The sequence below is a fragment of the Maylandia zebra genome, linkage group LG5, assembly GCF_041146795.1.
Source record: "Maylandia zebra isolate NMK-2024a linkage group LG5, Mzebra_GT3a, whole genome shotgun sequence".
Taxonomy (NCBI): domain Eukaryota; kingdom Metazoa; phylum Chordata; class Actinopteri; order Cichliformes; family Cichlidae; genus Maylandia; species Maylandia zebra.
In genome coordinates this window covers 25,971,347-25,998,792 of record NC_135171.1, presented here as the reverse complement: position 1 = coordinate 25,998,792, position 27,446 = coordinate 25,971,347, and the positions used below count along the sequence as shown (strand labels likewise).

Sequence of the window (27,446 nt, the reverse complement as noted above, 5' to 3'; positions counted from 1 at the left end):
ACCTTTAGCACTGTTTCATTTGCACTATTTCAAAGGCTTTCTTAGCAATTTGACACTTCACAGAGCTTCAGATGTCTCTCCAAGGGTAGTGAACACTGTCCAATAAAGCCTTGTTTATGTTCTCTGAGAGAGAACGTTATTTTATCTTCTTTCTGTGTACTGCAACCCTTTGATCGACATGGTCTCATTTCACCAGAGAGTGTAACACTGCAAAAAGTCATATTTTGACTCTTTCCCCACTGAGTGTTTTGTGTTTTGTGCATATGTAACATCAGCATCTCCAATAACCAGTCAAATATGCCCTAGCTTTCGCTCTTTCTACAATTACTTTTACGATGAGAGAAATCTTGCTTCAAATGCCCAGCATGCAATTTAAGTATCATGCAACTTATGGGGGCTCAGCTTAACTATAATGCAACCTCCTGTGAATCGGATTATGTTTATTTGCATAATCTGTTTAGTCATCATTAGAATGAATCACATTTTAATTCACACTGGAAGCTATATGTTTGAACATTATGCTGCTTGTCTCCACCCCCTTAAAATAATTACTCCACATTCTCCACCCACAAAGTCTTGGTTGGCTATCTCTTGTTTCACTGCAATCTGAAAAACGCCAGTTCACAGTGAATCACAGTCGAGCGCTGGCTAGTGTCAGGGTCAGTTCGAAGCTGACGTGCTGTCAAATCCTGGACTCTTTTCAGGTTAGTTTTTAAGCTTTTTTATTGCTTTGATTGCTTTGTTTTTTGCTTTTGTGTTATAAAGTTGATGCATCTCTTCTATGCATGCTCCTTAAACTACTACTACTCTCCTAATAATTTGTAGGTTGCAAGTCTAGATTAAGAGAGATGATGCTGCTTGGATTGTTTTTGCTGTCCTTTGGATTTCTCCTGGACAGGGGCACATGTACTGCAAGTAAGAGACTGTTTATTTATTTAGATCACATCTATGCATAAAAGATAAGGATGGATGGATGGATGGATGGATGGATGGATGGACATCAATCCATCTATCCATCCATCTATCCATCCATCCATCCATCCATCCATCCATCCAACAATGTTGTTGATGGATGGATGGATGGAGAGATGGATGGATGGATGGAGAGATGGATGGATGTCCGGTCCTCCATCTCTCCATCCATCCATCCATCCATCCCTCAACAACAACATTGTGTTTGTTAAGTTTGCTTCTACAGACTGATACGTTACAGTTTGACCCGGTCACTGCATTTGTAATCCAGAGTGGTGGCAGCTTGCTTTCTTTCTTTGCCAAATTCCTCATGTTTCCTCCCCAGTAATTGGTAGAAAATGATCATGGTTGACAGCAAACAAATACATAAACTGTCAGCCTTGCTGAATATCAAAGTGTTGCACTACATCCTGTCCAAGAAAGCTAGCCAGCGGACACAAAAAACGATAATAAATCAAGTCCATGGAGCAAACAATGACCCTGTCTGTAAGAGTGGCCAAAAACTGACAGGGGCTTTAAGAGCTTGTGTTGGTGTCATCTCTTGAAAAGGAGGATCTGATGGTTGTCAGGGTCACCCTGTGGTGACGGATCCCCTAGGCCTTGGCCTGAATTGAGGCTTTTGATGCTCTTTGACTGCCCTCCCATCTCACAGCGCCATAGCATTGTAATTCTTTGGAATAACACACTGCTCTAAATAGATTGTGGACACTTTTCAAGTAGGCGAGCAGAGCCGCCAGATCTCCAGGATACCGGAAACCACTTGAGCTCAAAAAGTCAGTAGATGGACCCCAAATTTCACCTCAGGGACGTCTCTGTGTGTTAAAGTCTGAAGATGAAAAGCTGCACAAAGGAGTTTTTGATTCTTCTAAATTTAGTTTGGACTCCAACTATGAAAACATCTGTGATGGTAAAAGCATACAAGGACTTGTTTTTAACTTATTCTTCCCATTGTGTCTTTCTAATCTTTGAGCTTTTATAAACATGTAAAAATGTGAATATTTGTTAGTACAGCTTACAGACATAAAAGAAAGTAAACTCTGTGTCAATTGTATGGTTTTTTATATCAGGGCATTTTCAGGACACACAAAAAATATCTACTGTACTCTATTGCAGGTTTTAAAATGAAGTAAATCCAGCCAAAGTTAGGCAGATGGCCTCACATTTGTCTCTAGAATACTTTGATATAGAGAAGATTTTGTGGTCCACTCAGTGAGTGGGAGGTGCCCAGGGCCTGTGGCTGCAAAACAATCCCAAATCATCAACTTCCACCACCATGTTTCACAGTTGATATGAGGTGTTGACCAAAAACAGTAAACCAGGTGCAGATCTACTGTGTTTGGTTTTGTGCATTATGGCAAAACATCACATGGACAAAGGTTTGGCTACACCCAGGACAGGTTGTTAGCCTGTTGCAAAGGTAACACACAAAGAGAGAGAAACATTTACACAAATACAATATACACATTGTTACAACCTGCATAATATTATGTTGGTCCCTCTTCTGCTGCCAAAACAGCCTTTATCTGTCAAGGCATGGACTCCACTAGGCCCCTGAAGGTTTGCTGTGGTATATGGCACCAAGATTTTAGCAACAGAGCCTATAAGTCCTGTAAGTTGTGAGATGGGGCCTCCGTGGATCAGACTTGTTTGTCAAGTGCATCTGCAGGAATTTAAACCACTCTTGGTTTAAATTAACTCATTTTTTTGTTGTTGTGGCAGGCCACATTATCCTGCTGAAACAGACCACAGCCATCAGGGAGTACTGTTTCCATGAAAGGGTGTACATGATCTGCAACAATACTTAGGTTGGTGATAGGTGTTAAACATCCACATGGATGGTGGAACCCAAGGTTTCCCAGCAGATCATTGCCCAAACCATTACCCTGCTTCCTTCTAGTGATGCACATGCAGCCGGCCAGCTTTGTGATTAAGAGAAAACATGATTTGTCAGACTAGGCCACCTTCTTCCATCACTCTGTGGTCCAGTTCAGATGCTCACATGCCCATTGTTCATGGTTTTGCCAGTGGACAGGGATCAGCAAGGAAACCTTGACTGGTCTGCAGCTATGCAGTCCCGTACCGAACCAAGTGTAATGGACTGTGTATTCTGACACCTTTCTATCAGGAGCAGCATTAACATTTTTCAGCAATTTCAGCGATAGTAGCTTGTCTGTTGTATCAGACCACATGGGTCAACCAATGAGCCTATGATGCTGCTGGTTCATCACTGTTTCTTCTTTGGACCACTTTTGACAGATATTGACAACTACAGACCGGGAACAACCCACAAGACCTGCAGTTCTGATGATGCTCTGACTCAGTTGTCTACCATCCAAATTTGCCCCCGTCAGACTAACTCAAATCCTTGTGGCCATTTTTCCTGCTTCTAACACATAAACTTTGAGAACAAAATATTCAGTTGCTCCCTAATATATCCCACCTACCAACAGGTGCCAGCATGCAGTGATAATCAGTGTTATTCCTGATTGGTACACATATTATAGGACATTTTCAAACATAAACAGAGACCTGGGGATGCGTGTGCTAAAAATGTGCAGATTTTTTGAGTAGATTTAAAAAATATTTGACAGTAAATAAAATACATGACACTCCAAATAATGTCCCATAAAAATCAGAAAACAGCTGTTATGTAGGTGTGCTGTGGTTTTTAAAATTCATGGAATTGCTGATCTAATTATTTTTGTCTCTCAACAACAGTGCAGTCAGAGCTCAGAATCACAACAATAAAGGTACCTAATCTGGCTTTGCATATCTTTGTGAATACAAAATTAAGTGTGAAATAAATCCCACTGACTTTCACATCGATTCTTTCAGCAAGAGCCGTATGTGATGTCCAAAGGTGCTCAGCTGGAAGGCTTTTGCGTGGACCTGCTCTCTGAAGTAGCCAAGAAAGTGGGCTTCAAGTACAAAGTGCAGCTGGTGAAAGATGGCGCGTATGGTAGACAGGAAGAGAGCGGGAACTGGAACGGGATGGTTGGAGAGGTGGTGAGAGGGGTGAGCAGCAAAGCACTCTCAAAAGAAGAAGTGAATATGTGGTGTTTTTGAAAAAAAAATCAACATGACTTTAAACCTAACTATGTTAAGAAGTTCCAATAAAGTATCCACATTATATATCCAAACTAGCCAAATATATTTTTATCCTACAGGAAGCAGACCTCGCTATTGCTCCACTGACTCTCACTGCAGCTCGGGAGAAAGCTGTGGGAATGACCAAACCATTCATGCAGACGGGAATCAGTATTCTGCTGAGGAAGGACATTTCAGAGGATGCAGGCTTCTTTGATTTCCTTTCCCCTTTCTCAGCACAGACCTGGGTTGGCATACTCATTGCCTATCTGGGGACGGCTGCTTGCATCTTCATAGTTGCCAGGTTGGTCATGAAAGCAGTTCTTTAAAGTGATTATTATGATTCATTTAATAATGATTGATTTAAGTTCTTGAGGGTTTTGAGGTTATATCTGTATTCCTTCGGGCAGTGGGTTACTCTGAGTGCTGTCTCATTAACAATTAACACCTTTGATCCAAATTGCAGACTCAGCCCTTCTGAGTGGAGTCAGCCTCAGAGTGAGAAAAACACGTTCGGTCTCCTCCACAGCCTTTGGTACACAGCTGGAGCTCTGACTCTTCAAGGTTAATGGCAAATCCAGACACCACCTAATCCGATAAGCATCTGAACAACAAACAAGTGAACATCTCTCCCTTTTGTGGCATTTGTTGAGCCTTTTTTGTGTTTCAGGTGCCGGCCCTCATCCCAAAGCCCTTTCGGGGCGTGTCATCTGCAGCAGTTGGTGGTTATTTAGCGTTGTCCTCTTGGCTTGCTATTTCTCCAACCTCAGCTCCACTAAGACCCCAGAGTCCTCTAACCTGATGGTGAAAGGGTTTGAGGACTTGGCCAATCAGGATGTGATTGAATATGGCTGCCTGGCTGGCTCTTCCACACTTGCTTTCTTTAAGGTGAGTACTGCAGCCCTAAAGTGTCTAGTTCAGCTGGAATTAGAGAGCTTTTCTCTCTAAGCTATTCTTTTTTCTTCATTTAGAATTCAAACAACCCAGTGTACCGCAGAATCTATGAGCACATGGAGCGGACAAAGAGTTTTGTGTCGAGTATGGATGAAGGCATTCGACGTGCAAAAGAGGGCAACTACGCCTTCATTGGAGAGTCTGTTTCTCTGGACTTAGCCGTAGCGCGTTACTGTGAACTAGTCCGGGCGCATGAAGTCGTTGGCATGAGGGGATACAGCATTGCTGCTGCTCTTGGTGAGGTTATTTATTTTTAAACTCTAATTAAACAGTTAAGTTTAGATGAAAGATGGTAAAATCAAATTCAGCACATAACCAAAAACTATCATTTTTTTTCCTCAAAGGTTCTCCAATCATAAAGAACCTCAGTGTGGCAATCCTACAGCTAAGTGAGGCAGGGGAGCTGGGTTACTTGCGAAGCAAGTGGTGGGCAAGCAGCTGCATAGCAGACAAGGGCAAGGTGTCAGCTGTGCAGCCGCATAACCTCAAGGGGATATTTCTGGTGCTTTCCCTCGGCCTTGGGCTGGGAACAATTGTGGCTGTCCTGGAGCTGACCTTCAAGAGTCGCAGGCGTGCAGCAGAGCACAAGGTACGCGCAAGGTTGTCGCAACTTACATGTCTCAAGTGAAACAGTGTGTGTGTGTGTGTTTATTCTTTAAGATTTTAAATTAATTGATGATTTTTTTTGGCTGCGGCAGTTCTTCTGCCATTAGAAGATTGTTTTTTTATTGGTTGCAATTTGAAGCAACATTGTCATTTATTACATGGATTTTAGAAAATACAGATGACTGGGATGCCTACCCATCCATTCATCTGTATTTGCATTAAACTAATAGGTGGAATAAAGTGTTTTTGTTGCACTGGTGTTAATCTTGATTGCATGTCCATCCCACAGAAGACATGTTGCTCTGTACTGACTGAGGAGCTGAGTCTGCGCTTGAGGACCAGCAGTGGGAACAGATCCCAGGAAAATGTAGATAAAGACAAGGAAAAGGCATAGAAGCCTTTGGAAGATTCAACTACTATGAAATGTTTAGTTTTTAGAGCTTTTTATGTTTGATTTAATTATTGTTTTCCATTTGGCTTGATAACACTTGATAACTTTGTTCAAAGAATTTACAGAAATATTAACTCAGTAGACTGTAAACCTTATTATTTACCTTATTATTTACATTTGAACTAAAATGTAAAAAAAAGTCCAACTTTTTCAGATATATAAATTACTGATTTTTCAGTACAACTGCTACTCTTTCAATGAAAAATCAAACACTTCAGTATAAAAAAACGTTTTTAATTTCAGTTTACACTTGTAAACTCAACATTTTGCTAACAAACTGTGCACATGTTTACTTTCTAGGTTTACTGCTTGCAACTCTGCATCATGTATTTTGTACACTTGGCAGTGGCATCATGTGACTTCAGCAATTTCTTTTTAAAAACTACTTCATGCATAAAAACTGGGATGATTGTAAACATTTCAGCAAGATTAGAAAAGAAATAAAAAAAAACATCTAACAGTGTTTTAATGCTTTGCGTCGGCCATCATTCTAGAAAGAAAAGCTACATATCTGACACATATCACTCCACCATCACCATCATTCCTCTTTTTTCTTGTTGTTGATCCTTTTCTTTTTTCAGGACGACCTTGATCTCTTCCTGTCACAAATCTAAAAATCACAAAAACAGTAAAGAACAAAAAGCCACTTAGCTTTTGTAATCAAACTTCTTTTCATTATTTTGCAAATGTGACTCACCATCTAGAAAAAGCGGTGATTTACAGCGGATCTCCCTCATCTTCTGGTCAAAGAGGGCCTTCATCTCTCTCTGCAGTGTCCCTTCGTGTTGCTCTGACCCAGTTGATGAGGGCGGGGGCACAAAGTCTAGGCTGTCGGTGCTGCTGTCGCTGCTGCTGCTGGACGTGGTGTCCAACAGGCAGAGACCGTTGGGTATGCGTCTCACAGGGTTGCTGTAGCTGCTGTAGTTTTGAGCTCCGCGCGTCTGACAGTGGAAAGTAGGCTTTCGGTTCAGCATCGGTGTCTGAGCAGAGGTAGTCTGTTTTCGAGGGCAACTGCGTGAGCGGCCCTTTGTCCTTATTGGGGTGGATGGCCAGGGGGTCACGGGAGCTTCTAAAGTCCGTCTAACCCTTGCAGGGGATGATGGAGGGACAAGAGGAGAAGGTTTGGCTTCTGGCTGTGGCACGAGTGGAGGCTGAGGGACTGTGTCGGTCTGACTCTGAGCTTCTGGCAGTGGCTCAGGCTCTGTGGCAATGTCATTGCCTGGTTTTGATTCTGGTGGTAATTCCTCAGGTGGTTCAGGCTGCTCTGACTCTATCTGCTGCCCAGCACAGTTGGACTGTTGTAATTCACTGGGGTCATTTTCCAGCTCCTCTTGAATTACTGGATTTTGGCTGTCTGGAGCAGGACTGTCAGGAGAAGAAGTCTGGGAAGAGGTCTCAAGGTCAAAGCTTTCAGCTATCACGCAGGGAGCAACCCCAGTGTGCTGGGAGTCAGTGGAAGACATCCGGCTAAAGATCCCTCTCTTTGTCTCTTGTGGTTCAAGAATTTTAACTCTGTGAGCTCGTCTGACAGGTTCACTCATGGCCCCTTTGTGGATGGCAGCTTTGGCTGCGGGCCCTTGAACCAGATGAGACGTTTCCCCACTCCTGCTGTCCTGAGAGATGGTGTCCAGATCTTTGCGGAAGTACAAAGCACGTCCATCTTCTGAAGACTGGACAGAAAAATCTAGAGATGGCTGCCTTTGATGGCTCTTCATATGCTTCTGGGCTGCTTTTTGGATGTGTTTCCTAGCTGCTTGCACAGCATTTGCTGGTTTGATCTGTCACACAAAGGAAATCAGAAATCATAAGATAGAGTTGTCAGGTGAAGATGATCTTAGATCTGTAAGTGTATTTTATAATGCCATACCTTTCCTGCCATGCCAATAATAGCGACATGAACAAAGATCGATGATTCTGCCATTTCCTCCAGGTAGACATGGCGGTAACCTGCGAACAAGCACACAAACAAACAACAGGAAAAAAATTATTTAGATTTGAAATCTTTTATTTGGCATCTGTACACTTACACTGGGTTTGGATATGTAGGACATCTTGTGGAGAGCTTAGAGTCAGAGACAAATGAATGCCAACATAAAAAATGCGCACGGAGATAAAGTCAAGACCAGAGTTATCTTAGTTTTGTTTATGAATTAGTTTTTGTTTTTTCTGTTTTCACTTTTTGCTTTCAGTTTAGTTTAGTTTAAAATAGTCTCAGGGTTTGTTTGCTCACTTCAGTTTAGTTTTCACTGGTTTCAATCTTAGTTTTAGTCGTTATTAATTATTGTTGTATTGTGGAGAGCATAAGTCAGAGGAAATTTATATTATAGGAAAATCAGCACAGGTATTACAATAAAAGCACAGAACATTTTGAAAGCAGTTGAAGTATTTTAGACATCCAGTCTCAATAAATACATCAAAGTCTCATGAGACAAGTTTTCATAATATTTCCACCAAATTAAAAAACGCTCCAACTCAAGATATTTGCTCTATTTTTATTTTACTCTAGTTAGATTTTCAAGTCCACAAAATTACTTCAGAATTTTTTTTGTGGAAAGGACAATATGTCAGGTAATTTCAAGTATAAAAACAGTATTTCCTGTATTAGGAAAGAAGCTGCTGTGGAAGCGTGTGAGATCAGACCGTCCGCTCTGCTGCCTCTGATGGTTTATGCTGATTGTTTTGGTCTGAGGGGGGTGTGATCTGGACTGGATGATGACAATGTGTTGTGCTCTTTTCTTGCACCGTTGTGTGTATATGTATATAAGTCCACTGATGGAAGCTCAGTCCTTATATTCTTTCACTTTTTTAACACGTAAGGACTCAAAACAAATCTGCAACACTGGCAAGGATAAACAATCAAATTCATAAAGTTTTGCTCAATCGCTTTAGCACGTTTCTCATATTTTTGATGTTCTGAAGATGCATTTCCCAAATGCCTCATAGTTAAAACAAAACACTAATGATACTCTGCAGAAAGTGGGAAGTTGTCCTAAATCTTTAATTTATTTGTAAAAATGAAGTTTTTGCAACACTGAAAAATTAATAACCTTTCAAAAGGCAACAATTTTAACAGAATAAAGGAGTATCCTTTCAGAAGTATAACTTCTGGAACCAAGCAAACAAGTGTACAGGTACTCCACCTGGCATCATGCTGGTAAAAGCTACAGTCCTCTGTCCAATGAAGTCTCTTCCAATAGGATCGTGATCCCACACCTGGAATCGCACCAGGGCGATTTGAGGCATTTGAATGTTGAAGACGAGGGTTTCCTCCCACATTGGGTTGAAACCTGAAAGAAAGGAATGTCACCAAGACTGAAAAACACAAAGTCAGCTTGGCTCGGAGTGATTTAAACTGCAACGTGGAGCTTCACACGTACCGTTATCATGCACTACTCTAGTCTGCTGCTTGGAGCAGTCAACAGGTAGGCCGATGATCTCGACTTCAACAAAGGGATCAATTATCTAAAAAAAGTCCAAGAAAAACTTGACTTTAGTGTTAAAAACGTATTTTTTGTTGAACTCTTTGACTTTATATCTACTGTATTTTGACCTGACCTCTCCTCTGTCCCCAAACATGGAGTCTTTGGGTTTAGGAAGTTGCTGTCCACTAATGATCTTCAGCACTAACTGAGTTTTTCTGTGTCCTGGCAGGGGCTCCTCCAACACTGGGTTAAAGGCACCTTATGAAAAGCAATAGTATTTATTAGGTGCTGATCCAGGATTCATTGCTCTTCACTTTGTAATCTGCAGAAATCTACTAAGTGTGAGTGAACACCACGTACCTTTACACATGCACTTGGGCTTCAGAATATATCCACAGTTTCCATTGCTCGAGAACTTGGCTTGGTTCAGTTCAAGCATGCGACCTTCTGTTTGATAATTCATAGCAACTAAGATGAAACAGCAACGTGACAACAAGTTAACAAGTTAACAACAAACAGTATCACATAACGCTAGTATTGAGTTTTAGTGACACTTTTGTTACCCATATGGCATCCTGAGTTCCAGTATGATTGTGGGTTGAAGTTGCTTGAGTCCACTCTGTAGTTGGACGGATAGACTCTTAGAAGCTGGCGCTGGTTGAAACGCACCAGCTCACCCGGTTTAAGCTGTAAGATCTGGTTCATTACTGTCTCATCCAGGGATGATACCTGCCAACTGCTCATGAATGCTGCCAAAAAGAAAATTAAAATGTATGAGACACTCACTCTGAAAAGTTTCTATGAGTTGGGATGTGCTTAGTGAAAACAAAAATGCAGGCAAAGGTTTCTAGTTGGATTTACCTTGTGTTTCTATGTCATGCACACGGACAGATTTTGTGTATTTGACCAGATCAGAGAGAGCTCGGGAGAGCCTCATTGTTTTCCTTTTTCTACGGAGACAGAGGGAATCATATACGTGTAATCCCAGATATGATAACGTTTAGATTGTCAGCTGTTTTTGACGTTTAGTAACGGGTCTTACTTAGGATGGTAAACAATTTGTGTCCTCTCCCTGCTGCTGCTGTAGTCTGATTCACCATCAGACATGGCCTTGTTTTTCACTCGTATTCTCTTTTTTCTCTGAAAGAAAAAAAAATCTAATATTTTAAGTCAAAGTCACCCAAACGGAAAGCTGTCAGATATTGGTTTTATATCAGCTGACCTTTCTTTTGAAGCTTCTCATGATTGATCTCCCAAATCGTCTCTTCTTCTTAGGCTGATTAGTAGAGTTAACGCTATTCCCATCCTGAAAAGTTCAAATTGCAATCTTACTATATTTACCTTCTTTCTTACTTACTTTGTTTCTTTCTTTCTGTTTAAATGTTTCATTTGCCTGTGGGTTATCATCGTCATCATCGTCCTCTTCTTCCTCATTTCCAGTGTCTTCATCAGACACATCACCCTCCTCCACATCAGGATCAAGGTTTGCTGGCAGCTTCTTCCCCTAAAAACAGAAAATTAACAATCGCCTTGTGTGTGTGTGTGTGTGTGTGTGTGTGTGTGTGTGTGTGTGTGTGTGTGTGTGTGTGTGTGTGTGTGTGTGTGTGCATGTGTGTGTGTGTGTGTGTGTAATAATATACATATAATCATTTATTTTGTAAACTGCCAAGGATCTGCCAAGGACAATGATAGAGAAAGCACAAAGCTGCACTCTTTCTTTCTACTTGCTGTGTGCAGTTTGTAACCTACACAAGTACTGTGTGGGTTACACATCACTGCATGAGGGATAGTGATTGCAACAGACTGGACAGGGTTTACATTTACACCTTCGTGTTGTGTTGACAGACTTTGTTACAGAAAAGAAAAAAGACAGTTTTCAGCATTGTGTCTCACAAAGGGAAATGAACACACCTCAACATCTGCAGAGTCACATTCCTGAGATGTAATGTGAATGAGAGTCTGTGGCCTCACAGGCGCTAAAAGTTACATCATTGTAAATTGTTTTTGAGCTAAACGTGAACAGTATTGCTTAATTTCAAATTTCACCAGCCATTTCATTAGGTACACCTTGCTGGTCCTGGGTTTAACCCTCCTTTTTCCTTCATAGCTGCCTTAACTCTTAACTCCATGGTGCTAGAAACATTCCTCTGAGATTTTGGTCCTTATTCTGATGCTCAAGCCCAAAATTTGACAAGAAAATATACCCAGACTATAGCAACACCACACCAGACTGAACTGTTGACACAAGACGGTGAGGTAATGAGGATTGTCCACGTTTGGCAAACCCATGTGAACTTTAGTTTCAGTTTCCTGTTCTCGTCTAAAGGGAGTGGCACCTGGTGTGGTCTTCTGTTGCTGTAGCCCATCTGCTTTAAGGTTCAACACGTTGCACGATCAGAGATGCTCGTCTGCATTCCTTGGTTGTGATGATTAAATATTTGGTTTAAAGTTAACTTCCTATCAGCTCAGTGAGGTATTTTGTCAGCTGGTTCATCCACTTTGCATGTCATAACTACAATGAGATGATACTTGGAAGCGACTACCTACTGTAGTCAGGTGACGTCTGAATAGCATATAGGTGTGTGTGTGTGCGCGCGTGCGTGTGTGTGTGTGCGCGCGCGTGTGTGTGCTTGTGTGTGATTGTGATTGTGTGTGTGGGTAAAAACAACTCTACCTTGACCAAAATCTTTCCTTTCAGGATCTCAGGGGATGGCAGCTTTTTGCATTCATGCACGCTGACATTGCTCAGATCCAGTTTGTCCTGCAGCACCTCTCTCAGATATTTAGCCATCTTTTTCTGCTGAGGCACAGTGCAGTGGTTCTCTATGGACAGGATCACGGGATACCTGGCAGTGAGGTGACAATAACTGAATGACTGCGCAGGTGCACCAGCTCGACAAAATTGTAATCAGCACCAGGAATAAAAAAAAATCTTACTGTGATTTTGTGAAGGCATATTTGTCAATTGTTTCAATTACATCTTTGAAGAGAATTTTGGATGTCAAGGTATAACCATGATGGACAATGGGCTCTCCATCTGGTCCATCCCAGCAGTCCACTAAGAGAGGGGGAAAGAGCTGACAACCAAAATCACACACTGAAATAACAGCTCAGGTTCTTGTTGTGTCGGCTCTTACCCTCCACACAGCGACAGCCTGCCTGCAGGACGTAGGCATACATTTCCACTCTAGACTGAGAGAGCAGCTGGTCTCCTGTCAGGTAGGTGTTGTGAGACGTGGCAATGAAGTAGTTGGTTAGAGGCTGCGTCATGTCCTGGTTTACCTGATTGTGCTCAGGGTTGAAGATATCGCCTGCAGGACTCCGCATGTAGTTGGTGAAACCTAAAGGAAGAGAGTTGTTGGAGCAGCTATTTTATTTGCAGACTGAAAATTAAATCTGGTTTGACTGACATGTGATAATAACGACGTTTCACCGGCCACAGGCACTTTGAGCAAGGCCTACATACCATCAATACCCAGTACCATACGCTGGAGGTTCTCAGGACACGGCTCAAACTTGGCCACTATGTCCACTAGATGCTCTCTGTTTAGGCCTCGCATCTACAAATAGAACACAATGAACTGTTTTTATCTTATTGGATCCAAAAGTTAAAAGCTTTTTGAAAAGTGCTATTAGCAATAATTTAATTCAATCTTTTAAAGCACTTTATTGCTTGTTATATCTCAATTTCATGACTTCACGTTTGTCTCTTGCACTGCAGTGATTGGTTAAAATACATTTTAGCTTCTTCTTAGACACCATCACTGATGTCAATCTGATACACTTAAAATACATTTCAAGGAGAGGTAAAAATGGGGATAAATAGTATCAAACAGATGATTGTGATTGGTTTGACTTTTGACTACCTTCTGTTCATTTTCCAGAAAGCGTGCAAGGTCATGGAGATCCAGGACTTCTTTCTGATTGCTGTAGGAGATCAGAATCAGGTAGAGGTCTCTGCGTGTGGAAATCATCTTGTAGAATGAACAAAATTCATCAAAGCCGAGAGAGCCCTGGTTCTCGTCCGTGTCTGCTTCCTGCAGATAGTGGCGAAAACATTTTATGATGTCTGTCTCTCTCTCAGTACCTTCTGAATGATATATCTGTCAGCATCAAAACAGAGCTCATTCACAGGTGGGGGAGGGGAGGACGGGCAGTGAGCTACTGCAACTAAAGCAATATTGCGATACAACAAAGGCCATCTGTGACAACCATATGGGCTTCCGGTGATAGCCTTTTCCACCGTTCCAACAAAAACACTGAATGCACATATTTGTCTGCTGGCTCCATCTGTAGCATTTTATGCTTCTCTGTATATAATCATGGGATGATGGGAAGCATGGGAAGATCACAGGGAGAGTCTGCTTAAGGATTTTACATATTTTTTTATTCGTTAATACACTTTCCAATCTGGTTTCTTTAGGCTGCCCCAGAGTGCAGGATTTGTGTCCTGTCATATTTTCTGGGTTTGAAACATTTTACTAGATTTACTAGCTGTCATATTTTTTCTTGCTCTATTTATTTATTTTAGCCATTTTAGTTGCACGGTTTGGCTCTGCAAGTATTGGTATACTTGTTTTGTGCAGATTTAACTACTGACATGGTCCTCTGAGGAGGAATCGTGCTATCTCTGGTGATGCTTTTGCTTTGTCACTACCACGAAAGGTGTGGTGTTAAATGTCTCGACAGTGACTGTGAGTTTTTCTCAGAATGTGGGACTTGCCTTCTTACTGGAAACAGACAATGACATTACCAGAAGAGAGACATACACACCTATGTAGTCTCTCACTTTATTTATTAAACAAAATTAGTCCATATCATTAAAAAAGTAGTGACCCTGAGTTTATGAATATGGAAGCTATTGTGCTAACTTTGCACGTGTAAAAATTCAACTTGGATCTCTTTTTATTTTAAGTGAGTTAAAAAAAAATAGTTTGGCGCAGTAGGAGGACTTCTTCTGGTTCTGAAGGGCATCATGTCAGAAACACTTTAAGCTACTGAACCTACTGAATAATTTGCCATGAAAATTTGTTCTGATATATACATTTCCCTTCCCTTAGGATCAGGTATTATCAATGAGAATACACGCATGCCAACAAGACAAAGGCAGCGACTATGACAGTGGCAGCAATGCTCGTGCTCAATAAAGATGAGGCTTGTTACTACATATCATTGACAAATAAACTCAGGTAAAGCTATCATTCAAGTAACCAACATGTTGTAGTTTAAAATTATATGAAACATGTCTGCACTCAAAAAATATTTACGCCCTAAATGTGAACTTTTGTTATGTAAGTTTGTTATATAAGTACAGTGTAAAACGCTAAATTTTATCACATCTAGGCAAATAAATTTGACTTGATTGGTATACATTCAGTTTTCACCAGGCATTTTTTCCTTAATGATTCATTGTTTGAATAAGTTAACCTTTGACCTTATATGTTTCAGGTCAAAGAATCACTTTTTGAGTGTAGGGGAGCAGAGGGCAAGTGTCAATTAGAGGTTACATTCATGTTAAGTCTGTCAAGTTTAAGTCTTACCTGAAACATCGCCCTGACTTTCTGCTTGGGTAAATTCACATTGAGCTTGTGGAGCAGCTGGTGAACTTCTCCGATGCTCAGGGTGCCATCTCCATTTTTATCTGCCTCAGAGAAAGTCTGCTGTAACCACGTTCAGCTGCAGTTAAGGCTGAACCATACGCTAAACAATCAGTTTACCAAATATAAAGTGATGTATTTGTGCCTATAAACCATGTTGAACAGTTGTGTGGGCGGATAAAGGATATTGATCACGGGTGCGCTGCCTCCGAGCCATACTATCTTCATCACTGATACCAGCCATGAGGTATTTCAGCCCAGTGATCCAAGTGCGGGTCTCCTCTGCGTTGGTGGAGACCAGGTCCAGGGACTTCACACGGTCCCCGTAGTAAATACTGAAGCAGCAGTTTGGGTCGAAACGGTTGTCTGCGTAACGCCTGAAGACCTCTGACTTTTTCCCCTCACACACCTCATGAATGGAATCAATAGTTACTGAAAAACAAAAACAGAGAGGTCATTCATGTCTCTGCAGCATTGAAAATAAATAAATTATAAACAATAATATGCAGTATTGTGCAAAAACCTCCATTTCATTATAAATCTTGCCAGGAAAATGATTTATTGAACCATGTGCAAACATACAAATGTCCCAACGCCCAACAATACAACAGTTTATCAGATGTAAAACATGTCAGCTTTTTAAAGAGCTGAAATCCAACTCTTCTGGTAAATTTGCCATCAACCAAAAGAAACTTTGCCGAACTAACAGGAGTTATAACTGATGGTCCAAACCAAATATTCATCAAAACAGCTTTTTGTGGCTTTTCCTCAGCTGAAGGGCCACGCCTAAAATGTGGTTTCTTTAAGACATCATAATCAGTAAATACAAATATGAACTTTGAGCTGAATTCAATTCTCATGCAATACGAATAGTCCCGAGTGATCGTCCACACCAAAAGCTGGTCACTCACTTTTGGCCTTGTCATGTTTTCTGGAGGGTCGCCATCGGATGCAGGATTTGTGCTCGTCCAGGTAAAAGAATCGCACCAGTCCTTTCTTCTTCCCCTTCATTTTGGTTAACTGAGTGCCAGTTTGCATGGTGCACATACACCTCTCCACTACAGGACAACACAAGAAACAAATTTATCAAAGGCTTCTTTAGTCAAGATTGTCAGAAATCCACTGCGATTAATTTATGGACAGCACCACAGGGTGCCCAAAGATATCAAATGTTCAGTTTAATAATAAAATCTTGCTATGTTGGGACCGTGCATGCTGAGGTTATGAGTAAAAATATCATGTTGGTGCCATACTTACACCACCACCAAGTCAAAAGAGCCTTACTGTTGTCATTGACTGAGAATGTTTGTAACTTATGAAATCCTACACCACATTATTTTGTGTTGGGAAGTATCATGAGCTCAAAGGGATGATTAGAGGTTTACTATCAAGCATTACTTCGTGAGATTACAGGCTGAGTTACACCATGAAAATACACAAACTACTTATTGTCTAAAAAGAAACGCCTGTGCCTACAGCCAGATGCGTCACAGTGCTCTACAGTGTCTCTTCTGACTTTCCTTCAGTGACTTTCCATGAAATCTTTAATGGTGTGTGCGCCCACAGTAAGTATACTGGGAAAGCGTTTAACAGAACCACTTTTTTCTCCTAACAATGAAGTCATTATCAGGTCACCAGTTTATGTGTTGTGTGCGAGTAACCTTTGTTTGTAATCTGAAGCTCAGGTGCATGTGACGCAACCTGGCACACCATTCAGGCTAATCCTAAAGGATTGTCCACTGTCCATATGCCCATTATCTGCTTCACTGCTTCCCTAATTTGTTATACGTGCGAGCTCCTTGTTTTGAAGGCCATTCGCGACAACACGTCACGGCAAATGTTTTAAATTTACAACACCCGGAATAAAAATGTCCAGTAAAACTTTTCCCTCTTCCCTCTCAGTGTGGTGCAGACAGCAAGCACCTCTGCTAAACAGGCTGCTGAGCTTCTGTGATTATTTAAGTATTATTTAGTGATCAGTTGACTTAATATTACCTATCTGACCCAGTCTCCATTTAGGCTGTGCAACCACACTTCCACCAATCCAGAAGAATTCCTCTGCGAGTCGAGAAACAGATGCTTTCTGCCAAAGTTTTGGGGAGCTCATAATAGATGGAGTGGGGGAATTCAGTCGGCTGGAGCCAGGGTTTGCCTGATGAGTGGAGGCTTTAGCCGGAGACGGTGAAAACACTCCTGATGACAGAGATCCCAAGGACTGAAAGGTTGTCTTCTTAGGAGGCAGAGAGGACAGTGGTGGAGTTCCACTGTGTCCGGGAGACTGTGGTGCCATCGCAGAGCTGATGTTCATCCCTGAGTTGTACATTTGGGTCCAGCTCTCCTGGCCCATCCACACCACGAGAACCCACCTTCTTCCTCCCCACTCTGTTGGACTCTTCAGACAGGTTTCTTTGTAACGCGGGTCAGCATATCCTCATCTTGTAGTTAAAGCATTCCTACATGGGAGCAAGGACCGACATTCCCACCCTGGAAGCTCATTCCTTGACATTGTTTGTCCGGGTTTCCAGTGTAGTGACCATCAAGTGTTCTTCTATGAATGTTTTCATGCAGAGAGGGCTCTCAGATTGGAAGAAGTGTGCACCTTGTTTGTGTCAGTAAATCTTCCTGAAGCTGTAATCCCGGAGTGAGGCTTCAGCCTTGCTTTCATAGAGGGATTTTCCAGTAAGCCTCTGAAGGAAGACAGTGGGACACGGTGGCTGCACATTTTATTTTAACCATACCTATGAGAGTCAAAGTTATTACAGAATATGGACATTAAAGTAGATTTCATAACCATGTTTATGACACACAGTATTAGGCTTTACCACTAGAGCCATTAAGGTTTTAAGAAGCTTGAAGTATCGTCATACTGTGTGCAGTGATTTCCCCCTAGAGGCAAAAGTCTGACATAGAGCAGACGCTTCTCGAATGGCAGGTGAAGCTGTCAAACCAATGTGTGAAATTTTTCACAATATTTTTACTTGTACACAAGAGAAAGGGTCTAGCTATCTGCAAATGTTTCAGAAGCTTAATACAAATTCTACAATTGGTTTACAGTTATTGGTTGTGTCTTTGTGCTTCTTAAAAAATAAATCAAAGTACAAATAAACATGTAGCAGCCTTCTCAGATAAACATTCCTGGAGGCAACAATTCTGCCTTGGAAGAAGAAGAGATGTAAGGATGTGTGTAGGTGTAGAATGCAGAGGGTGGATGTGGTGCACATTGTGGTTCTGGCTTTGCTGCATTGCAAGGGAGAGAATCAGGCGTCCTTTTGGACACCAGTTCTTACTGGTGTCCAAAAGGACAGAAGCAACAGGCTGTTCAGTGTTGCAGCGCTGTTTTCTTACCACAGTTCATGTTCTTGGTATTGATGGTCTCCATGGTAATGTTCTGTGCAGTGTAAAAGTTTTGTGAGATCATGGCAGGACAAATAAAATAGTTTATTTGCACTTGTCATAAGATGTTAATAGAATAATTGAACGTGAAACCACACAATAGCAGTTAGTCAGCCACAGAAAGGCTTTCATTCTGAGAAAATGGCTAAATATTTTGACCACTCATGCTTACACAATGTCAAAGGAACCTGGCAATAACTCATTCAGTGACATTAGAAAAAGCTCATGCATCCAGCAGAACTGTGGTGTTTTGCTAAACGCATGAGCTGCTTTGGGAAATGCATCAACACTTCGAGGAACATCGAAACTGTGTTGAGAAATATTCTAAAGCAACTGAGAAAAGCTGTGATAGGAAACGTGGACATTTTCACGTTTTCTCAATTGCTTCTGAGTATTTTTGAAACCTTTTTTAAGGTTGCACTACGGAAGATACATTTCTAAAAACGCGCATGCAGGGAAACACATTTGAGTCAAAATAAAAGCTTTGTGTCAATGAATGGCTTCTGTACTGCTGTGGTGTATCAGGGTGGATGCTCTTCAGGTGTTTATTTTACTGGGTTTTACATTCTACTTTGTATGGCAAAAGAACTCCTTTCATTTGCATGTTACGTGAGCGGGACAAAAAGCATGCTAATGGGGGAAGAACTACAGCGTGTGCTTTTGCCAGAGGTGGAAAGAGTACTCAAAATTTGTACTCAAGTACAAGTACTGTTACACTGGTTAAATTGTACTCAATTACAAGTAAAAGTACTGGTGTTAAAAAAATACTTGAGTAAGAGTACAAAGTGCTGTTCTCAAAAACTACTCAGAGTATTAATTACTTTTTAACAGACTGATGTTTTATTCTGTTGTCAATAGCAGGCATTCAACTCGATTCACCAGTATAAATATTTATGTTCAAAGCACATTTTTCAGATGAACAAGGTATAGAAAGGTAACTTGTTTTGTAAATAAATGTAGATATAAAAGAAGGAATTTTGTTTGTTAAAACAATGACAAAAATGTTTCTGAACATGCGTAGAACCATTTAAACTTTTCCCCATACACTGAACAACAGGCAGGTAAGTGTCTTAAAGTCTTAGCATTTCTTTCACACTTTACTTTCTGAACCTTTTGTTCAGTTTCAGCAAGAGCTGGTTTTCTAAATTAACAGAGGCAATCCGACTTCGTTTGGCAGTGAAGAGTAGACCAGCACAGCTAAAAAGTCGTTCACACGCAGCAGAAGCAGGCAGAGCTGTGTTTAGTTTAAGAGAGAGGTTTTTGATGGCTGAGAAGGAGTGCAGCAGCTCCATGGTGTCTGTGGCACAAGCAAGATAACCATCAAGCTCAACTGCACTTTGCAGCCTTCTGGAGATTGGTCTGGAGAAGAATTCATCTTCATCAGATGACTCTCTTTGCTGATCCTCACTCTCATGCTCTGTCATTTCAAGATGTTGTTTGATGTATGTCAAGGCTGTAATTGCAAGTAGATAACACAATTTTGTTATTTAAATTTCAGTGATTATTCCTGAACACAAATTTAAAATCGGCAAATTCTCAAAAAGGATTGTTTAGTATTCAGGACAGACCATCAATAACTTACAATGTATTAGGTGAAATACTCACTTAAGCATGTGTTCAAATGTAAGATTACACAAAAGTGGGATCACATGAATCCTTACCAGCCTCTGTTACATCTGCTCTGTCAGTCCAGGAAGTCTTGAACTTGGGTAAGAGGACTGCAGCTGCAGCCAACTCTGGATCCTCCATCATCGCTCCAAAACGCTTTTGAAGGCCATTTTGCAGGGCTCTGATGAGTGGCACGCATGTCTTGCTTGATGTCTCCAGCCTGCTAAGTTTGGACAGTAGTTGTTGGATTACTGGCAGGAGCCATCCCATAAAGGAAGTGGACTCAGACTGAAGGATGTTTGAAGCTTTCACCAGTGGCTTCATGGTGGTACAGTACTCCCTAAGGAATGCAACTTCTGCAGGACTCAACCTGTAAGACACAACAACAAAACCCACCATGACTATAATAGGGATCTTCTGATTTAATATTAAGAGTCTGCTCACGTTTTTAACCATCCATTAAGGAAAATTCACAAAATTTGAAACCATATTGGTAGGTGTCCAATTTTACTCACATTTTCACCTTGAACTCCTCACAAATGCTCCTGATGGCATCTTCCCCCTTCTCATCAATGATGCGTATTATCCTTTCAATGGCAAGGTAGGTTGAATTCCATCGTGTTGCATTGGGACGAATGATCTGTAGCTCACACTTGTCCTCTACCACTTCATTAGCCAAATGAGATCGGCCAGTTTTGTTCCAAATGGCCTGGCATTTTGCAAAGGTTGCACGGGAGAGCCTCTTGTAGGTTTCATTCATGCTCTCTGCTAGGGCAGCATCAGTTGTTGCCACAAGGTTTAGCAGGTGACATGCACATCGCTGATGAGGCGGAAGTTGATACTCCAAACCAGAGTCTTCATCAAGAATTGCACTTGCCTCATGGTAGTCCCTATGGTCAGTCAGGTCAATAGTTTCTGGGTCTGCTTCATCTTCAGCTTCATCTGCATCATTTTGTGCCCCAAACATGTGGAAGGCCTTGACAAAGTTGGATCCACTATCAGTTGTGGTTCTTACAACTTTGCCTCTAATCTTGTATTGGCAATGGATATCATCAAGCGCACCAGCAAGCATGTCAAATGTGTGAGACCCTCTCAATCTTTTGCATGCTGGTGCTGCAGATCTTCTTTCCAGGGACGCTTCCTCTATCCAATGGCATGTGACTCCAAGGTAACTTTTCTGATGAGCTGACCAACAATCAGTAGTGGTAGCAACAAATTTGACTTTATCCAATGCTGCAACCAAAGTCATCTTCATGTGATCAGCAGCTTCACAGATTCTGGCACGGACAGTGGGTCTGGAGATGACTTTGGCTTGAGGTTGTAATGTGGTAACCAATTCTTTGAAAGATGGCTGTTCTACCACTGCAAATGGCTGTAGACCCTCACATATGAAATTGATGACAAGCTTGTCAACAGTTGCTTGTGGAACATGTTTGTTTGCAGCTCTCAACATCAGGTCTGGTAACTTGGCTTGTGTATTTGCTGAGAGCTTGTTTGGTGTGGCTGTGGTCTTTCGCTGTCGAGATGTTGATGCCACAGTGATATTGTACTGCTCAGTCTTCGATGGATGTTTCCTCTGTAGAGATAAATATTATCATACGTCAGGTTCATAGATTACTTCATAACATCACTGTGATTAACACTAAAAGAAAACACATTTTTAAAACATTATTCAACTAGACTTGAGCTAATCTTTGATTGTTGAGCATAGTATAAAAGAGTGGTGAATTGGTCAAATTTTGCAGATATATTGCTGTATTTATTTACAAGTGTAAACCAATTTTGAACGATCATTGCAAAAAACATGAATTTCTGTATACATTCTAAGTTCTGTAATATGTATACTATCTGTAAAAAGAGTATCGACCAATGTATCAGTATCTAAATTTTTAACTCCTTTTTATCAGTATCACCCTAAAGTTTTCAGTATTAGTCAGGTCCTAAAAATACTAAGAGAGCAAAATATGTGTATCTAGCAAATCTAATTTAAGAAAAGGGATCACATACACAAAAATGCTGCCCATACAGCTAACAAATAAAACCAATCCACATTATGTTCTTTAAAAAAAGATATCATATTGGGAAACATATAACCCTACTGATTAAGAGCCATGTCACTATGATAGACCTATATCAGGCCAATGATACTGATCAACTGATCCATCAATCGGGCTCTGGTACATGTCAGCTGAGAGCTGGAAGATTAATTTGAGATGCAGCTCAGCACTGTGTTCAAGTTTGTTTGTTTTTTTAAATAGGCCAGCTGATTGTAGGCCTGTGAGTTTTAAATGACTACAAGTTTAATTTATTGTAATGACGGTGGTTATCCAAATAATAAGCTAAAACATTCCTACGAATTGTAGCTCAGTTATGCATGCACACACGCACATTAGCTAGCTCCGTCTTATTTTAATATCAGGCTAACCAATGGCGGTGACAATATCTTAGCCAAACTAGTAACCTTAACACACATGAAAAATAAGAAAGCAATATCATACACGTATAGTTGTAAAACCTCTTACCTCAATGTGTTTTTTTAGATTAGATGCTGAAGTCTTGTAAGCTGAAATGACTGTAGAGGTCAAACAAAGTTTGCACTGCATCTGGACGCTGTCTCCTTTTCTTCCTCTGTACACGAAAAATTCCTCCAGGTATGGCCACGGGCACGCGTCCTCCGTCTTTTCTACGTCGTTTTCATGGTTGACAGTGTTGTCCTCTGTCTCCATTTTGGCTTCTTTGTCTCCAAATCTTTCGTCTATAAAGTAGTTTATACTCCACCATTTAGCACCTCCAGACACCTGTGCCTGCTGCTGCAGCGGAGTTTATTCTTTGCTTACGTCTTAAATTGGCGCGGTTGCGATTGCACGGCCTTATTGGCTGCAAAAATGCAGACGAAAGGTTTGAATATTAATTCAAATTGTGGGCGTACTCAGTAGTGACTTTTGATTTTATAAGTAGCGAAGTAGATTACATGGTGTAAGTTGTACTCAAGTATGAGTAAAATTACACACTTGAAAAATTACTCGTAAAAGTACAAGTACCCAAAAAATGTACTTAATTACAGTAACGTGAGTATTTGTAATTCGTTACTTCCACCCCTGGCTTTTGCCATCCTCCTTTATTCTGTTGTCTCCCCCTTGATTCACGACCACGCATTCTCTTCTTCACCCATGGACTCTTGAAAGATGTTGTCTTCTCATGCGCCTCCATATTTACAAAGCGTTGTAACTCTCAGGCTCTATGATTATGTTGTATACAGTATGTGTGGACTAAATGGAGTTTTATGCATTTATGATTTTTCTACGTTCAGTGGGCACTTTGGTAGGTACACTAGTTCACTAGTTCCAAGCTGGACCACCTTTTTCCTTGAGAAACTGCCTTCATTGCACAGATTTAACAAGGTGCTGGAAACATTCATCATATGAATCTCCCCTTCTACCACATCCCAAAGGGGCTCTATTAGATTAGGTTCTGGTGATTGTGGAGGACATTTGAGTACGTTGAACTCACTGTTATGATCAAGAAATCAGTTTAACAAGATCTGAGTTTTTGACACAGTGCGTTATCCTGCTGGAAGCAGCCATCAGGGGATGAGTGCACTGTGGTCATAAAGTGATTTATGTGATCATCATTTGTTATAATGAAACAAACAATTCAGTTTTATTTATATACACAACAACAGCGCTACAATAATACACAGAAAACACTACTCAATTACACCACTCCCAGCAGCATGTACCTTTAAATACAAGGTAAAATGGATCAATGTTTTCATGTTGTTTCAGCCAAATTTGGACGCCACCATTTAAGTGTTGAAGCAGAAATCAGGACTCATCAGACCAGGCGACATTTTTCCACTCTGAGGATGTTTAAGTTATAGCCTCAGTATCCCATTTTTAGCTGACAGGAGTAGCAACCAGTGTGGCCTTCTGCTGATGTAGCACATCTGCTTCACGTTTCAACGTGCTGTGCATTCAGAGATGCTCTCTTTCATACCTTGCTTGTAACAAGAGCACTTAGAAACAGTCGGCCATTCCCCTCTAACCTCAGGCATCAACAAAGCATTTTCTCCCAGAGAACTGCTGCTCCCTGGATATTGTTTCTTTTTCCATTCTCTGTAAACCCTAGAGATGGTTAAGGATGGAAAATCCTAGTAGCTCGTCAGCTTCTGAAATACTTAGACCAGCATGTCTGGCCATGTTTGAAATCAGTTAAATCGCCTTTCTTCCCCATCCCGATGCTTCATTTTAACATCAGCAGGTCAAATTGACCACATCTACATGCTGAAATGCATTAGGTTGATTAGCTGATTAGATATTGGTATTAATGAAGAGCTGAACAGGTGTACTGAATGAACAGTGAGCACTTTACTTTAATATTTTAAATGTTAGATTTTTACCATAAAACTCTTACATGCACATAACCTTTATGTGTGAGGCTGATGGGAATTACTTCAGTTTTGCTGCTATTTGCTGGAACAAAAAAAAAAAAAAAAAAAACCTTCCACAGAGCAGAGCAAGACTAATGGCTTCTAGTCATTATCTTCATCCTCTGGGAAACGCAATAATCTCTATAAATTTATTTTCAGTCTGGAACAAATATGTGGACGCTGCAGACGGACGGACAAAGGTTCCCAAAGTGGCTAAAAGTAAAACCACACACAACAACACACGAATCTTTAACGGTGAGAAAAAACAAAGTTCTCAGAAGAAGGAATGATTTAGATTTTAATGGATATTATACAAGTCATCCGAAGGAAAAAGGAAACACTGAAACAAGAGGCGAATGAAACCCCAGTTCCAAACCAAAACTACAACAATATCAGCTAACAAAATGGATAGTGCTATTACACTGTACCCAACAAATACTGAGCAAGGGTATCATTATAATAAGACATAAAAGTGTTTTCTTCTCTAAAACATATGAGACCACCTAAAGTTTAAACCAGGAGAAGGTGTCATTTCTACTTTACCTGATGATGGAGCCGGAGGTGCAAAGAATTAAAATCCATTTTTCAGTTTTTTGGTCTGTAATGTAATATATATATATATATATATATATATATATATATATATATATATATATATATATATATATATATATATATATATATATATATCATCAAATAGCAAAGCGCTTTTTAGAAAAAAGATCAACAATCAACAGAGAAATGGTAATATTCTGTCCATGGGTCAAACCCACAAAACTACAGAAGTTCACAAAACAAAAAGAGTGGTTTAAAATAAAAAGAGTCCGTCTGTTCTGGTGAATGCCCCGTGATTGCAATGATGCTCAGGGATCAGCAACAAAGAAACTGCAGTTTACAAATCCAAATATAGTCTATTTTTGGTTTCAAGTAAGAGCAAAAAATAATATTCATAATCAATCAATTTAAGTCTGGAGCAAGCAAACATACCATACCATACCATACCGATATCTTATTTACATTATAATTGTATTTACATCAGGGGATACTGAGGGAAAGTATTTAAATTTAAAGTCCATGTTTAACTTGTTATTTGAAAAATGTAACAGGGAATACGATGCACAATGCAAGGTTCTTTCTTTAAAAAGTGCAATTCCTTTTTCTTAAAGTAAAAAAATATATCTCCTTACTTCTGTATATATGTAGAAATGTTGTTCATATAAACAGCAACTGTTGATTTAAGAGCCCTAAAGCCAGTGACGAAAAATGAATGTGTGTTATTGATAGGCAGCAAATTATCGCTAAAATATAAATTATTTTATAATACTCCATAGAAAATCAGAAGTACCGCATTTTAGCATAAACAGAAACTACTGAGAGTATTTTTTTCTTCCTCTCTTTTAGGAGTGTTTATAGATTTAACTAGACTAATGTGGGCAAGTTTCATCTAACTTATTGTTTATTTAGCCAAAAACATTACTGGATAACAGCAACAACAAAAAAACAAAACAACGAAAAACGTAATACTTCCATAAAATATCTAAGAATAAAACAGTGGTGGACCTGAAGGCAGCCCACAGAACCTCCAATACTTCAGGCTTATAAAATACAAAAGGTAGATAAGCTGGTTTACATGCGTACATGTTTATATATGAATGTTTTTCTTTTTTTCCCCCCTTTTTTTTTGTTGCTTGTGGAATAACAGTGCTGCGTAAGCAGGAATTTCTTAAAAAGGACATCCTCTACACAGTTATAAAAAGCAAGCGGATATTAAAAGTAAATAGTGGTAAACTCGTGTCTCTTGTTTCCAGTGGTCTGCAATGACACCTTTGTGTGTACCAGTATATTGTGGCAACAAGAGTTTCATCAACTGCTCACCAGGCGCAACGTGTTTCTTCCCTTCATATTCAAGTAGTGTTATGTAGCTATATTTGCACATCTTAGAATAGCTTATACTGAAATGAAATCCTTGCACGGCGTCGGGTGTCTGACCGCAGGCTCTGACGTCACCGGAAAGATGTGGTTTTCCATCGCTGAAGAAAGTCTCTCGCAGTTTCACGCTCTATTACATGCTCGGACATCGTGCTGCTTTCCAGTTCATTTGATAAAATTCATAATGTCATAATAATAATGACGTATACTGTATCATAATGTATATGACTAATTTTTTCCCCCATACCAAAAACACTCTTCGTTTCTTTTCCCCCTTAAACATGCTCCTTTTACTGAATCTTTCTGTCTCGTTTTAAATGTGCAACTTTAGGATCCGTTGGTGGGTTGTGCGGTCTGTCTGTGCGCCTCTGTGCTCGTGTCCTTGCATTCTCCAGGAAGGATGCCGCCGGCCTGCAGGGCCAGCTGGGTTTGCAGGTCTTTGACGACGCTTTCCAGGCTCTGTCGAGCTTCTCTCTCCTGCTGCAGCTCCCGTCTCAGCTGCTCACGATCGGCTTCTGCCTGTTGCAGCTGCACATGAAGCTCTTCAATCTGCGCAACACAGGAAGCAGCAAGATTAAATGAACGGCAGCCAAGGAATGGGATCAATAACCACAACCGAGTGCACAATATTTTCTAGTGCTCTCGCTGGCTTTGGTCATCTTGGGGGCATCTCACCTGAGTAGAGTATTTGACCCGGAGGCGTTCGGCTTCGCAGCCTTTATCGCAAACTCGCTGCTGTCTCTCTCTCTCCAGCTCTCTCTTCAGCCGCCCACAAGACTCCTCCGCATCCCTCATCTTCCTCTCCCAGTCCACGCGAAGGCGTTCGATCTCCTTTCGCAGGTTGCGCTTGGCCTCGATGGCCTCGCGAAGACGCCCCTTCTTAGCCACTCTCACAAACTCCAGCTCCTGCAAAAACATTCGAATCATCAGAGTTGTGAAAATGAAATCCAGTGAAGCTTTAATATTATTTAGTTTTGGTGAGATTGGTCTCACGGGTT

The 27,446-nt window shown here is 40.7% G+C and overlaps 4 protein-coding genes across 5 annotated transcripts in view; 1 reads left to right on the top strand and 3 right to left on the bottom strand.

Annotated features, from left to right (window-relative positions):
• The first annotated feature begins 596 nt into the window (after positions 1-596).
• Positions 597-6,533, top strand: grik6 (glutamate receptor, ionotropic, kainate 6). Its single transcript, XM_004548619.3, has 10 exons — positions 597-704; positions 826-915; positions 3,691-3,722; positions 3,808-3,987; positions 4,140-4,363; positions 4,526-4,623; positions 4,730-4,947; positions 5,031-5,250; positions 5,358-5,602; positions 5,909-6,533. The coding sequence occupies exons 2-10, from the start codon at positions 849-851 to the stop codon at positions 6,011-6,013; spliced, it is 1,389 nt and encodes a 462-aa protein (XP_004548676.3). The 5' UTR covers positions 597-704; positions 826-848; the 3' UTR covers positions 6,014-6,533.
• On the bottom strand, positions 6,487-17,731 carry plch2b (phospholipase C, eta 2b). Its single transcript, XM_004548620.3, has 21 exons — positions 17,085-17,731; positions 16,001-16,147; positions 15,278-15,521; positions 15,033-15,162; positions 13,359-13,529; positions 12,959-13,052; positions 12,630-12,833; positions 12,430-12,550; positions 12,167-12,338; positions 10,886-10,996; positions 10,715-10,798; positions 10,535-10,632; positions 10,354-10,442; positions 10,056-10,241; positions 9,853-9,960; positions 9,626-9,750; positions 9,448-9,532; positions 9,211-9,357; positions 7,938-8,017; positions 6,768-7,848; positions 6,487-6,680 (listed from the first exon to the last, which is right to left on the bottom strand). Exons 1-21 carry the CDS (start codon positions 17,434-17,436, stop codon positions 6,673-6,675), a joined length of 3,837 nt encoding a protein of 1,278 aa, XP_004548677.2. The 5' UTR covers positions 17,437-17,731; the 3' UTR covers positions 6,487-6,672.
• Positions 17,732-19,284: 1,553 nt separating this feature from the next.
• Positions 19,285-23,185, bottom strand: LOC106676403 (E3 SUMO-protein ligase ZBED1). 2 transcript variants are annotated; one of them, XM_014412893.4, is made up of 4 exons: positions 22,613-23,185; positions 20,606-21,666; positions 20,144-20,460; positions 19,285-19,935 (listed from the first exon to the last, which is right to left on the bottom strand). In XM_014412893.4, the coding sequence occupies exons 1-4, from the start codon at positions 22,814-22,816 to the stop codon at positions 19,580-19,582; spliced, it is 1,938 nt and encodes a 645-aa protein (XP_014268379.3). In that variant the 5' UTR covers positions 22,817-23,185; the 3' UTR covers positions 19,285-19,579. The 2 variants fall into 2 exon arrangements, with proteins under 2 accessions (XP_014268379.3, XP_076740229.1); XM_076884114.1 differs by having other exon boundaries at positions 19,285-19,899.
• A 1,618-nt stretch (positions 23,186-24,803) lies between these two features.
• Positions 24,804-27,446, bottom strand: part of skib (v-ski avian sarcoma viral oncogene homolog b) — a 30,625-nt gene continuing 27,982 nt past the window's right edge. Inside the window, exons 6-7 of the mRNA XM_004548618.5 lie at positions 27,124-27,354; positions 24,804-26,997 (exon numbers count right to left, since the gene is read on the bottom strand). Of these exons, the coding sequence (XP_004548675.2) occupies positions 26,776-26,997; positions 27,124-27,354 (453 nt within the window). The 3' untranslated portion in view covers positions 24,804-26,775. The remainder of the gene's footprint in view (positions 26,998-27,123; positions 27,355-27,446) is intronic.

Excerpts from the sequence above, each read along its gene's own strand:
- LOC106676403 (XM_014412893.4), bottom strand. The coding sequence starts at position 22,816 with ATGGAGACAGAGGACAACACTGTCAACCATGAAAACGACGTAGAAAAG. Across the intron at positions 21,667-22,612 it reads ATCTAAAAAAACACATTGAG|AGGAAACATCCATCGAAGAC; the intron begins GTAAGAGGTTTT and ends TTATCTCTACAG. Across the intron at positions 20,461-20,605 it reads GAGGAGTTCAAGGTGAAAAT|GTTGAGTCCTGCAGAAGTTG; the intron begins GTGAGTAAAATT and ends TGTGTCTTACAG.
- plch2b (XM_004548620.3), bottom strand. The coding sequence starts at position 17,436 with ATGGGCCAGGAGAGCTGGACCCAAATGTACAACTCAGGGATGAACATC. Across the intron at positions 13,053-13,358 it reads TTCTGGAAAATGAACAGAAG|ATGCGAGGCCTAAACAGAGA; the intron begins GTAGTCAAAAGT and ends TTCTATTTGTAG. Across the intron at positions 9,961-10,055 it reads GAACTCAGGATGCCATATGG|TTGCTATGAATTATCAAACA; the intron begins GTAACAAAAGTG and ends GTTTCATCTTAG.
- grik6 (XM_004548619.3), top strand. The coding sequence starts at position 849 with ATGATGCTGCTTGGATTGTTTTTGCTGTCCTTTGGATTTCTCCTGGAC. Across the intron at positions 916-3,690 it reads CAGGGGCACATGTACTGCAA|TGCAGTCAGAGCTCAGAATC; the intron begins GTAAGAGACTGT and ends TCTCAACAACAG. Across the intron at positions 4,624-4,729 it reads TGGAGCTCTGACTCTTCAAG|GTGCCGGCCCTCATCCCAAA; the intron begins GTTAATGGCAAA and ends TTTGTGTTTCAG.